This window comes from Coturnix japonica, chromosome 12 (genome assembly GCF_001577835.2).
Source record: "Coturnix japonica isolate 7356 chromosome 12, Coturnix japonica 2.1, whole genome shotgun sequence".
NCBI classification, from domain to species: domain Eukaryota; kingdom Metazoa; phylum Chordata; class Aves; order Galliformes; family Phasianidae; genus Coturnix; species Coturnix japonica.
In genome coordinates, this window is record NC_029527.1 from 6217922 (window position 1) to 6232329 (window position 14408).

General features: G+C 37.6%; 1 protein-coding gene across 3 annotated transcripts in view; it reads right to left on the reverse strand.

Annotated features, from left to right (window-relative positions):
• Positions 1-14408, reverse strand: part of ARHGEF3 (Rho guanine nucleotide exchange factor 3) — a 93318-nt gene that overhangs the window by 43218 nt on the left and 35692 nt on the right. For 2 of the 3 annotated variants that reach the window (XM_015875027.2, XM_015875028.2), the window contains exon 4: positions 6052-6114. In XM_015875027.2, coding sequence (XP_015730513.1) covers positions 6052-6114 — 63 coding nt within the window. Of the gene's footprint in view, positions 1-6051; positions 6115-13443; positions 13618-14408 lie in introns of those variants that run through there. The other variant, XM_015875030.2, reaches the window with a different exon arrangement.

The following is a 14408-nucleotide window of genomic DNA, read 5'->3' on the forward strand; positions in this document are numbered from 1 at the left end:
CAATGAAATACGAATAGTACTGAAAAATACAGCCCTGCTAACCACAATCTGTCTGTATAGTCACTGGTCAGAAAACAACATGGGATATAACAGACATTAAATACAATTAATCAAAAACTCACTTTCTGCCTATCAGAACAAATGCTGTAGCTCACAAGTGCTAGGCTGCAGCTTATGTAGGTATGGCCAAGAGGGCTTTTAAGCACTTGCCACCATGTGATACATGAGCTCAGAACCAAGGATCAGCTGCAATGCTCAGTTAGGATCCTCAGTTAATAATGGGGCAGTCAGCCTGAATGGAATCTGATCTACATTAATATTGCAGTCCTCACCAATTATTTTCCATGTTTCAACTTCCAACTGAGGTGTTATTTGCAGCTTTCTAAAACTAATCATTTCAGTGTACTTCCCAAAGATTAAGTCCTTTTTAGTCTCACACAGTTTCCAGGGAAGTAATTTCTTGCAGTTCAGAGTAAAGCACACAGACTGAATGGATCTTTTGGATGAAATGTTTCTGGTTTGGGGCTAAAACATTACTTCATTTTTCTCTTTATAAGCAGCAGAAGAAAAAACTTGTGTGACCACAGTTGACCTCAACAAAACAACACTAAAACTAAGAACTGGTATTTTCAGTTTCATACCACCATTCCTCTGCAGCTCCCAAGACGCAATGTCAATTTAAGCTTTGATTAGCAATTTAAATTGATGGCAAAAGCAATAGCTTTGCATTATCTCAAGGTTATTCTGGACGCCTCTCTCCCTTAAAGTATTTCACCATTCATGTATTTTCCTCCCCAGTTACGTATATTTCTAGTTTATGAACTCAACTACTGAGTACTTCTCATCACAAAAAATATAATAAGAAAAACTGCTTTCTAATGATAACTATTTCCTCACAAATTCTTACTTTATTTTCCACTCTAAGATTTCATTGTATGTCCAATCTGCCAACATTGCACGATAATAAAGAATCTCAAAGCATCTTTTTGCACATCTCAGACAACCTCAGCTCTGAAACTTCTGTTGTGATTTTCCCTTACTGTTCTATGTCCCAACAACTTGTCTAGTCTAGCTCTGCCTTTTTAGTTAAGTTCATAAAGAGCAAGCGGGCACACTTCCTTTTGTCCCACCTCAGAGATCTTCTAATCTCTCAAAGATTTTACATGTGGAGTTTGGCAGATGAAAATGTTTTCCAGTATCAGCTTTTTAAACAAACAAACAAAAAGAATAATATTTGCTATGACAATGGAGGAACATCTTGGGTTTAAATTCTACAGACTAATCTTTCTTTCCATTTTTTATTATCATTTCTGAACTTACTGTTCTAAATGAATGCAATGTAACGAGCATTTATTCATGCACACTAACAAAAGCCCACTAGCATTTATTTTTCTGAAACATTAGTAGTTTGCCAGAGACAAGATGACTGCAGTCTACCTCACTAAACTGCTTTTCACCTCTCTGATCCCCATTTTTCAACCATTTCTCAATTATATACCCCACCTACAGTGCAGATAATCTTTTCTCAGATACCCCTTTTTCATCTGTAAACAGGCCTCATCTTGTTTGAGACACGCGTTTAACACCACACATCACTAAAGAAACAACTTTTGGAACCTTTAAAACAAACAGGATCCTTGAATACTCTTGCATTAGAGTTGTACTGAGTGAAGGCAGAGTCATCTTAAATTTGTGAAATATTTTCATTAGCTAAAGCACTTTTATTTACTGATCTATTTCATTAAAAGTAAAGGAGAATAACTTTCCCAGGGTCAATGGGGACAGTTACCCCAGCGGGGTCTCTGTACTGCAGGTTGTTCAATGTAGGTCTTGTACATAAATGTAAACAGAGGTAGATAAATAGATGTTAATGAGCTGCAGTAAGATACTGTTATAGTTTGAGGAAAAACTTAAAGAAAAGTAGTCTTCATTTCATTTAATATAGGTCAGCTTTAATTACTAGAATCCGGGTGAATTGGTACAAGAGATCATTTCCTTACTTTGCCAGCTGCACACATGTGCCTAAAGACAGTTTGTGCCAACACTGTATAGACAGATCAGCACTGAAGTTGTCCAACTTCTTCACACATTTGTTATCTTCACCAGAATTATCTGCAAGGCTTGCAAGACTTACAGGAACAGTCAGCCATATTCTGAAAAGTTGTGCACGTCAATAAAGAGTAACTGCATTGCAACACTGCACAGGAAATCTGAGATCATTACAACACCGGAGGACAAGAATGCAGCATAACTGGCATTTTATAGTTTTTTTTTTTTAAACAAAGTGCTCGTAGGCCTCATTTAATGAAAAATAAAAAGAATAACAAAACAAAGCCTTAAAAAATGACATTACAATACTTCAAATAATACCAAGAGCAGACAGTGTCTGGCCTATACCAATCATATGATGGATTAATAATGGATTAAGAACAGTCCTTTTATTATAAAGTCAGAATCCAGATGGAGCACTGACCGCCTATGCAATAGAGCAAAATTAATAAGCCATGCATAATTCAAGCATATTGTATACATCTTACTGGACAAGCTGAATGCTTTTATACTATGAACACATAACACATCAGAATTCAATGGAAATAAAAAGACTCAGATACAATATGTATTTTAATTATCTCAACTTTGATAAGATGATGCAGATGTAATCCCCTCTAAGCTTTCAAAGCTACCTCTCCATACCTTAGCAATCAAATATTATTGAGTTTATAATTAAGTTTAATTAGGTCAAAGAATGCTTCAGTTACGTTGACTCTCAAATACATAACAAATGTTCACTCAGAACTAAAAGCAATCAAAATTAATGAACTCTGAACTGGTGTATATTCATCTTGCTCAGGTCTGGGTATCTTTTTGTTCATAGTTTACATTGGAGCATATTTGATTAACTTGCAAGTTGATAGATAAGTCTTTAAGATTGCTCCACTTCAGGAAACACTAGTAAGTTATCATTTGGACGTTTTGCTTTCAGTAATTTTTATATAGCAAACATAAATAACTCTGACACCTCACACAGGGAATTTTGCCTTCCTTAAAAATGTTTTTCTTATTTAGTTCATCATGCCTATATATATAATTTTAATATTCTAAGAGAACGGAAGCAATGTCCAGGAGCTTACAACAAATTCTGCACACAACTGATAGAGAAAAACTTCACGTTGCCCTTTTCCTTCTCCGGAAGATTTGATTCTGGCTAAACCCATTATTTTAGTTTGAAAATTCAAGTGCTGTATTAGGTTTTTATGAGCTTGTTACCCTGGATACCTTCCAAGTTACCTGTGTTTTTATAGAGTTGACACTCATGAGAAACATGACGTCATCTATCATCATTACAACATTGTGACTACTTTGTAGTCACCCTCTTTGCAATAGCAATTAAAAATATATTGCTTTTAAACTTCTTGCTAAGTGCTTTACACAAGCCTTCAGATAAGAGGTTCTATCCATCAGTGCTTTTATAGCATAATATATCAACCACATCTAACAGTCCAAAATTTTCTCAAAGAGCGTTCAGCTGCAGAAAGTAAAGAGTTGTGCAGTTTCTAAGAAGGATGCAAAGCGCAGCAAAATCTGGCTACCTGATCCTAATCCCTGTGCTCTTCCAGCAGCAGATCTGATTTAGAAAAGGACTGCACAGATTGAAGAGCTGCATTTCAAAGCCTGGGTTTCAGAAAAGAACAAAAGCAGGAGAAAAGAAAAAAAGAAAGGAAAAAAAAAATGAAAGCACAAACAGAAAAACCTGTAAATTTAATCTCAAAATTTAAGTAAAGAGAGACATTCTACCTGTATGTGGAGAAATAAAGAACTGTAGACTTGGAGTATAGAGTTTTAAAGATTAAAAAAAATACTTAGCCCCATATGACCTTGAAAACTGTCTCTGTCTCTCCATCCCCATTCTCCAAGCAGGATTATCCATACAATCTGAAGTCTGCATACATCATGCTAATAGTATGTCTGTTAATGAATAAGCATATGCAAATCTCTCTAGAATATAGCACCATTTTATCAGCACAGCATGAAACACTACAAGTTATCTGTATACCAAGAATAAAAGTAAGGCTTTCCATGGAAGACTACATGAGCAAAGCCATGCAAAAGAATACGTACCTTTTCCTTTAAAAATAAACTTCAAATTGCCCTACTTTCATATATTCACACACTCATCAGCCTTCAGCCCGCTGGACACATCTGTCACAAGTTATCACTAACTGTTTGACATTGAGTGGATTTACAAATCCACTTCTTTAAGCTGGCGATAACATGAGCCAAGACCAACTCATCAGTTTAATAAGCCAGTTTATCAACTCCTGAAGCATCAATACCAGTCTGGGTCACTAAACGAATACAAAGATCATTTGACATGCTTAGGTTACCAGTCCTCGTCCTGAGTCAGCAAAGCACCAACAAGCATTTCCTGTGAAAGAAAACTGTCATGCCTGATTCCACTTGAAAAGGCAGGTGTTTCTGTCCACAGTCAGTCATTCAGATACATGTCTATTTTTATAAAAGGATTGTAGACAAACGATGAGGTGAATTGTTGGGAGATTCAGATACCTGAATAAGCATACTGCTTTCCAGGGCACAAAGCAGCTCCAGTCTTTGAATGGTTAAATCCATTCTCTTTCCTATCTCCTGACAAAGGTGCTGTACTTTTACTCACTTGGACTGAGCTGAAGATTGCCAGAACTTTCCATTAGCCACTGCCAAAGGCAAGCAGAGGAGAAGAAACAAGCAACAAATACAACTACCAACAACACAGGGCATATCCTTGAGGTGATGCATTGACCCCATCTACCACAATTAACTAGCACAGTAATTCAGGTCAGGCTGCCATGAACCTGTGATCTCCAGAATGGCCCAGGCTTCTACCCAGTCAACTTGAGGTGCCTGTGGGAGTTGGCAGGTCTGCACACATCCATGCAGATGAACCCTTAAATTTAAGAGCTTCAAGAAGTGTTTATAATAAGCAAAAACCAAATTTGATTGCTAAAGAAACCACAGCAGTAGGTATAATACCTGCTAATACAGAAAGATTTGCCAAAACTTTTATTCCCTACTTTTTAACTTACTTTTTCTGTCTATACTGCATGAAAGTTCTACAGATAGGGAAACCTGCTTCAACAGCTGACTGTGGAGTGTAAAAAAAACACTGAAAACAAAAATAAAAACACCAGGGGGAATGGTAAATTCATCTCCATTTCTTTAACTTCCATGGATTTATACTACCAAATGCTAAATGGTAGAAGTCATAGTTTTACATGGGAAACTGCACACAACGTGGTGCACTCCACCATTTTACATTCATGCAAACTTTGATTCAACATCCACCAAAAAGAACTGTTTTTGTCCCTGTAGATCCATTTTCTAATGCAGACTTTGATCAGTGAAACGTTGCCTTTTTTTTTTTTTTAAACAATAACATTAGTTTTAACCAACTCAGAGCAGTCAATGTTTCACTTTTACATACAAAAACAAGTAAGAAAAACTCAGGAGTTCAGAAACAGTAAATAAATTTTAAAATATCCACGTAGCTTAAAACCATGTAATTTATAAACATATTTGCTATTGGCTTCTTAACATCTGAAATGTGATAGAAAATCATAGCTGTGTTTCAGTGGGCCACTTCAAAAACAATGCACCAAGGTCACATAACTGCAGTAATATCACATTACACAGCTTCACAGCACCAGCAGTATCCATCACTGCCCTAAGTGAACTAAATTATCTCACGTACCACATTATAGGACAAAAGGTCTATTTTTTAAGTCCTGTACTCACAATGCCCATTTGCCCTGATAATTATTTACTAATAAGAGATCCACTGCCATCATTCTAACTTCTCATTTTCCACTTTAAAAGCACCCCTACAGAAAAATGAAAAGTGGTAACACCTTTTCTTTTAAATAAGCAGAATAAATTATTCATGCTGTGCATGAAAACAATACAGCCAAAAGAACAAACGGGTTTGTTTCAGAGCACCAATAACATCCAGATTTCATTTATAAGGAGAGGCAAAAGGAAAGGAAAGAAATCACTCACGCTTGTATCCAAGCTGCAGATACTGATGGTATCTTCATCTTGAGTACTCTGTTTTCGTTTCTTCTATAAAACAAAATGAAAAGAAAAGCTCAGTTTTCATGAATACTACCAATAGCCTGGTTCTAAATAGCTACACACAGTGAAATCTCACACACATACACATAGTACTTCTACCTTCAGTAGTCATTATAATTAATACAGGTGTGAAGTTAAGCTCTATTTTCACATGTTCAAACCCTATCAGCGTAAGTAAACTAAATGTTTTCGTTTTGTGCCCAAAGTGAGTAAGGGTCACTTCAACTTCCACACTTTCATTTAACACTATTTATCACTTTTTGTTTTTAAAATAATACACTTTTATTTCTATCTATGTAGAATTGTGAGTAATCGCTGCATGTTGTAAATTGTACTTCAGCACTGGATGTGGTAATTTCTGAAGCTAATGAATCTGTCTGGAGGAAAAAATAAAACATTGTTGAAAGTCATTATTTACATTTTTTAAAGCATGTATTCAATGATCAGGTACTCTTCTCAGGCAAGCAATGCAGTATTATGACAAGGCAAGGTGAAATACACTGCAAGAATTAAATAAACATATATTCAGATTTCAGCATCCACATCAGTGACTGGGTTCTGCTCTACATGCAGCTCCTGTTTTGAAAAAGTGACAGCTCCTCTTGACGCCCTTTCACAGGTTCATCATGAGGTGGATCTTCATGCCCTTCAAATCAGAAGTATGAAATTTCATTTTACAGAGCTCTGCATTTCTTACAGACCAGGAAGATTTAGGAAACAAGAGAAGTCACCGAATACATGATCCTTATTTATCCAGCTGTGTTGTCTTCCGCTGTCAAGTAGAGATAAGCATTTGCAATAGCTGAGATTCAGTTCCCAGTCTACAGAAGTCAAAAGAATAGCACTTAAAAAAAAAAAAAACAAAAAAAAAACCACCATGCTGACGCCATAATGAAATCCCGCATTTTGAGATAGCCAAAGATCAGCTACAAGTCAGGATCATCACATTGTGAAGGTAAAGGCAGCCATTTCTATTTTCTGAATCTCACGGAAGTACTACACACATCTTAAAGTCAAGAAAGGTAATAAAATAGGAAGTACAGATGCACTGCATGTACACACACTATACCTGTGACTATTAAGGCTACAGCAAGTTAAAGAATATTCATTATAATATCCAGAAGTTTTTATTTCATGCTGTTTAAAAACAAAAGTAGAGTTGTTGAAAGTTTCTGTATTTACCTACTAGTTTAGAGCAGACCTTTAACTTGCACTGTATTTGATTACAATTTTGCTGCCTTCTTTGAAGAAATCTAGATTGAGATTCATTAGCCACAGGAGCATAAAAATGGTGTAAAATCAAGTAAATAAGCCTCACTCTGCAAAAATTGGAATTATGTCCAGAAGAATCAATGCAAAACAAAAGATGGTCAATCCATCATTCAGAGAAAAATACAGGAATCTTGTTCTGCAGCAGAAGCTATCAACATCAGAAGACCCTGATCATCATCACTGAGATGCTTCAGTACGTATTCCAAACACAGTATAGCCAACAAAAAACATGAAGTTGTTGTCTCTTTTTAAAGTAAATCCTATGCGTGCTGTGCCCTGTAATGGAACAGACGTTCCCCTTCATTAACAGTGAAATTACAAGAACACAAGAGGACTCTTTCTTTTTAAATAACTGATTTGAAGGCTCACTCACTGGCAGCCACTCAGCTCCTGTTCAACAATGCATAGCAGCTCTAACACAGCAGAGCTCTATCAAGAACCAGTGCCAACTAAGAGAGGCACAGGCACCCCAGGAAGACTGCAGGATTAGAGGGAACACAGAGGAAATGACACCCTGTGGCTTTAATAGTGAAGTTATCCAGCAGCAACTACGTAGTAAGCTTTGGATCATTGCATTTAAACAGAGTACATGGAGCTACAGTTCACAAAGTAGAATCTATGGAGGCTAAGCAAACAATGCAAGGCTACTGAGGAAAAGCACAGCATAAACCAGCTCATGAATACTGCCTTACACCCCACAAGTTATATAACTATATCTCAATATGCTCAGTAGAAACAGACTTATATCAGCTGTGATGTACAGACCAAGAGAGATGAAAGCAGAAAAGAGCTGTAAAGAAAGCAGCAACCCTGGGGGAGCCAGGACAGCCCGCATAGATTGGTGAAGGTTGGTCAGCCTTGATCCTAAAGGACCCCTTTCCCTGCTGTATTTTAGCACTCCTTCTTCCTGACAAGTAACAAACCAAACCAAAAAAAAAAAGCAAACATTTTTGTCTGAAAGTTTATCCCAGGGACACTGTTAGCCAAGTCATTTCATACAGAAATTGGTAAACATCATCAACTGCTGGTGATGTTTTAATTTTCTAAGAATTCCAAAGGTTATTATCACAGTATAAGGTGGGGGGGAAAAACCCAACATGGCAAAACTTATTCCAGTAATTGAGCTACCCGATACAGTTCTTTGCCCATAATAAGTGGATTAAGAAGCAAAGCCTGCACTCAATATTGCTCATTAAATTAATCCCTGCTCCCTGTGAGCACTTCTTACCCAAAGGAGTTACAACTCCAGGCCCAGTTGCCATAGTGCAAGGCAGCTGACCACCTTATCTCTCACGTGCCAGAAAATTAGCCCTTAAATATTGCTCCCCATCATATATTTAAGGTTATATCATTTTATATCAATAATTTGGTGTGCTTTCCTTTCAAAAAGATGCTAGAAGTATGTAGGTACACAGAAATAGCTATACAGTGAGCCCAGAAGTTTCTGTGAATACATGCTGTACATACTGCTCAAAATCAGGGCAGAGTAAAGCTGTGAGTCAGACAATGAAATTAATGTATAGCCCAAAACAGAAACCATGTTAATGGCACATTAAGGAACAAGCAGAACTTCCTGACAGAACTTAAGTAAGCAGGGTCCTCAATGGGCTTGAACACCTATTTGACACACTGATATATTTATTTGTCGTTTGGACAAACAAATTCTAACCACATCATATGGCATTAGATTTATCATGCCAGTTTATATCATCACACAGTGCTGCATTAAGCCAAAACCGACAACACGAATCTTCACTCAATACATCACCAGTACTGGCCCATGCATAGCACAGCAGAGATTGACTGATTTTCTAATTCTTTTTCATTACCATGCACATAAAGTATCCCAAGTTTCTGTTAATACTGCTTACAATCATCCATGGTCGTGACAGTCACCGGTTCTTAAGTTTTTTTATTTTTAGGACAGCATGGCCTTCAGTAGGAAGAAGACAAATAACACAGCCACAATGTAAAGAGTTATTAAAAAAAATAGATAAGCATTTTGGTTATTGTAACACAAGAGAAGATTCTGACTAAACCTTTTCAACCTTTTTGTCGCTGCAGTTAACAATGTATGCATTGAATCCAGCTTAGATTGGGTATAAAATTACAAGGCAAAATATTAATGACCTTCTATCTTGAGGCTAGTTGAATAATACTTAATTTAACATTTCCTGCCACAGGTGGTGGGATATAACCTCACATGGCAGACTCTAGAAGTCAACTACATGAAGCAGCAGCAGTGTCGCCTTACCCAGCTTAAAGCCAGAACTCTTGTGACACTGGAACAAGAATAGCCCCCACAAAGGATTGTTTTTCCATGTCATTACATTACTGTTGCACTGACATTCAAGTTTCTAAGATGAAATGAAGGCACAGATGCTTTAAAAAGAAAATGACAAGGTGCAACGTGAAGTTCTTGAAACAAGAACAAGTCTGTACAGTGGGAGACCATGTCATATTAATCACATGAGCATCTGTGCAACAAGAAGCAGGACTCCTATGGATTTCCTGTTGAATAGTCTTCCTGATAAACCTGGTTCAGAGCTTACCCATTAGAATTTCACAACACTGATCATTCATAGTTTAAGCCTCAAAAGAAATTAATCCATCATCTTTCAAGATGATCATCTTTTTTACCTTACCACAGCCTACTTTCCCACCTGTACAGCAGCACCAGCTGACCTCCTCAGCCCAACAGCCTGGAGGCATGGAAAAAACACTGCCCTCCTTCCAGCTGAACAGCACACACCACACATGCCTTCTTGGGCTGTAACTTCAGAGTACTGATTTCTAACACAAAACTTTAAGGAGAAGCACTATCTGCCCTATATCCCAGCATCAGTGTTCTATGTTACCTTTCCACAAGAACTTAAATTGCACAGAGAACCAAAAATTCCTTGAAATTTTATATATGGAATAAGTTCCATTACATTTCCACTGCCCTCTACTGTTCTGAATATGAGACAGAGCAGATTCACTTTTCATGACATAAAAACCTAAGCAAAAGCTTAACTGCTACTGAAGGAGGTGACCTGATTGCCCACAGGTTTGTGGGTGCTATGTCCCACCCTGCACACACCCAGCTGATGGGCTGTATGAGTGTCAGAAGCAGTAACACAACTTGTTAGTTTTTGATGTCCCAAGCAAAAGCACAACAAAAATGACAGACCCTAAATCTGTTACAACACAAAATTCCTAAGACAGTCACTGACTCTTGGGAAGCTGTCTTTCACATCTCTGCCTGGCAAAATAGCAGCTCCCTTTCATCTTTCTCTAAGCAAAAAATTTAAGTTTTATTTCTACAACGCTGTCAAAACGGATTTGAGATTTTCCAGTCCATGTAATATGAAATGAACACCAAAGTGAACAATGAAATCAAAATTACATTCAGTGTGTTTAACACGAACAACAGGAAATGGGTGTGCATGTACGGGATGCTGTAAGGACAAGGATCAGCAGAGCTTTGTTTGAGGACTGATAGTTATTCTATCTTAATTTAAACCTTCTTCCTTCCCCTTTTCACAGACAGGGAGAGCATCAGACAGCAGAGTCTGAGAGCTGAACATGCTGAAACTTCTTCAGTGTCCTACAAAGTAAACCAAATTCAGATAAATAAACTAAATATATTTTTACTTCTTTCTCCTTGAGAATTCCTTGCTAAATGAGTCATCAGCAATCATTATTACATGACCTTTAATGAGTCAGAACTTCAAGACAGACTTGAAGACGGCTACATTCATTATGCTTTCAACTAACAATTACAACTAATATCCAGGGATTCTAAATTTGCCTACGTAGAAACAAAAGTCAAGAAGCAATTTAAATGAGTCCATACACTATCCAGACTCACCTGTACTTCCACAAACCCTTTGAGCTGTAATCTTTTACATCCAGTTCTTTGTGTCCCAAGTGATAAAAGAAGTCAGTGTGCAAACAGTGCCTGCATCTCCATCACACTGACCTGATGAGGGTGAGCTTCCTCACCTTCTAAATTTACATTGAGAGACTTTATTATAGACCCAGTAGTAAAACCAAGAATAAGACAAAATTAGAGGAACTTTATCTTAAGGCACAGTGCTCCTGAAGGTCTGAGACCTCCCTATCTGGGCTGCACAGAGCTGCTCTGGCTTCAGCTGAATATGAAATCACAGCTGTCAACCACCACTTCTGCTTCCAAACTTGCATCACCTGTGTGTGGCTTTTGTTTGTGGAATGGAAATCACAGTGAAACTTTCTCACTTGAAAAACAGATTTGTTCTAGTGATTTTTTTTTTTCCTTAGCTTTTCTTTTTTAAGAACTTCAAGAGTCTCAAGGAGCTTTTCATTACAAAAAATCTCACTTTGCTGTTCCTGTGCACAGCACCAGAACCACATACAGCAGAAGGAAAATTTCTGTAAGCTAGGCCTCCACGTGGCTTTTAATGGCTTACATTTGCATAAATAGCTGCCACCACTTACTGCTCTAACACTGTCTGCCTTCCCTCAGCCTCTTTCATTCAGCATCATTATGCTGTTCTGCCATTCAAACCACAGACAGGTTAGTTTCCTCTATGTAAAATATGTACCGAGTTTGAAAGCTGTCAATGTGAGCTCTGCAATACACCAGAGAATGCATATGATCTTACACCACAGACAGACACGCATCACCCCTGGCATTCCCTGACAACCATAGCATTTATTAGATTTCTTCTGCTATACCTTTTTGAGTAAGCAACAACCAAAATATATAACCAAACGTGCATATTGCAAATAAGAATATTAAGTACATCCAAAAAGACTACATCAATTTTACAGCACAGCAGTTAGTAATCAGCAGCCTCACTTTTGAGCTATTTAATAAACACTGAGAAATCAAATGCATAAAGTCTATTAAAGCAAATTTCACAAGTTAAATAACTCTTTATTTCTCAGACTGTCTTGATAAACTTCCTGAGCCTGTTGCAGTTTTTGTATATCTCTCATAAACACAGTTTAGGTCAGAAGCACATAAACCATTCCACATACGATCTTAAAAGATTCAGAGCAGTAAATTTGCCATAAAACACCTCCCTTGTTACTGAAAATTCTGTTAAAGGGAACATAAAACACAACATATCCAAGTAAGAAAGTAGTTTTAAGCTTCAGTGTATTTTAGCCACATTCTCTGCAGCAAACACGAGAGCATGCAGGCCACTGAACAGAGCCCTGCTTCACATTCTGGCTCCTCACCTTTATCTTTAAGAATTTCAAAGTGGGTTTTATTCAACATATGCACAAATGTTTTGAAACAACTTTGCTTCTCAGCTAAGAGGCTCTGCAGCCAGCAGCAGGATGATATGATTTAGGATTAGAGCTGCAAAGTTAGATGTCAGATTTGTCCAGTTGTGATGCTGATGCACTACTCTTATTTGTAATCCATAGCCCAAAATTAAAATCCCACAAGTCACCAAGTATAGTCAAGAATTAAATGCTAACCATTTCCTGTATTTATTATCAGTCTTGCTACTTTCCAAGATACAAAGTCTAAAAGCACAGTTTTCCAGGTGATACTTTACACACATGCAAGCACAGCACAGTAATTATGCTCTGTAAGTATACTATTACACAAGATCTGTTGACAGCTTTCACTTTGGCAGTGCATAAACTTATCAATATTGCTCTAAATGTTCCCATTTGAGCTCTAGCATCATAAAAAAAAAAATGATAGGTTTTACATCAGCAGAGATGGACAAACTTACCTATTTATGGTAATACAGACAAATGAAAAGCAAAAAAAAAAAACCACAGAACTCATCAACCCCACAACAATAAAATTCCAGCACACAAAGAAAACCAAACCATCAGCTACTGCACTGGGTATAACAGAGTACATTTATCAACATGTTTTAGAAACCCCATTCTTACAGAAGGAAACATTCCCGCTAAGCACTATTTTTTTCATTGACACAATTTTTAATCTTGCCACACTTGGAAGCATTATCTGTACAATTTCAACTTGCTACAATGCCATTCAAGCAAACAATAAAACGTAGTGCAATCCTGAGTGTACACTTACACACTTACCTGATGGTGCACAAAAAAACAACACCACACCATGAGGTAGTTCGTATTGTACTCAGATTTAGGAGGTTTCCTAATCTTCAGTGTGACAGTGAAAACTCTTTGCTGCAAAGAAGTCCCTATGTTTCTCCTTCGGTTTTCGGCAGGAACTCCTCCCCACGCGGCCACATAGCTTTGTCTCGCTTCCTGTCATGCAGCACACTAGTACTATCATCAGCTGAGTGACACATATCGTCACGTCTCTCTCTGCTTTGCTTGTTTTTTTTCCCCCCACAGACTGCTCTGAATAATATTTTTTGAAGATAAAAGTGCATTAATAATTGCTAACCAGTGTGAAGAGACTGGCAGTGGTATGGCAAAGGTAAACGCAACACTGATGTGTTTCAAGTAGTTGGTAGATGCTTGAGGGAGCTTTGGGATTCAATAACTGACACAGCCTGCCTCCTCCTACATGCTCGGTGCTCAAATAATTGCAACTGCCTTTAACTCAAAAGAGCACAACTATCTCTAAATATAGATGCCTCAGTCAGAAAATAAACATCTGGTATATATGGGGTGAAGCTTTTAAACATCCAGTTCACAGAAAAATTCCAGAAGTTAAGGGTTCTGCTAAGTAGCTCTTAAATTAACAGAGGCATGAGGACAAGAGCTCAGCACAGACTGCTATAGAATCAGCCCAGAATTCAAGCCCAATGAGGTTGGCAGAGGGCCCAAATTCTTCATCTGAGGACATGTCAAGGAAGTGCAAAGTCTGATTTTATCTGTGGGAGTTCTCTACAAGTGAAGAACTCATCCCATCACAGGAAACCCTAATCCTTTGCCATCAGAATTTGGTAATCCCTTACCCAGGCTTGAAAAATAAATACTTTGAAAAACACTCTGGCCAAGATCCAGAACATAGGATTAAATGTTAGATGCTGAAGTTCAGAACTGCAACCCAAAAGTTGTGCAAGTCAAAAATCTAAGGC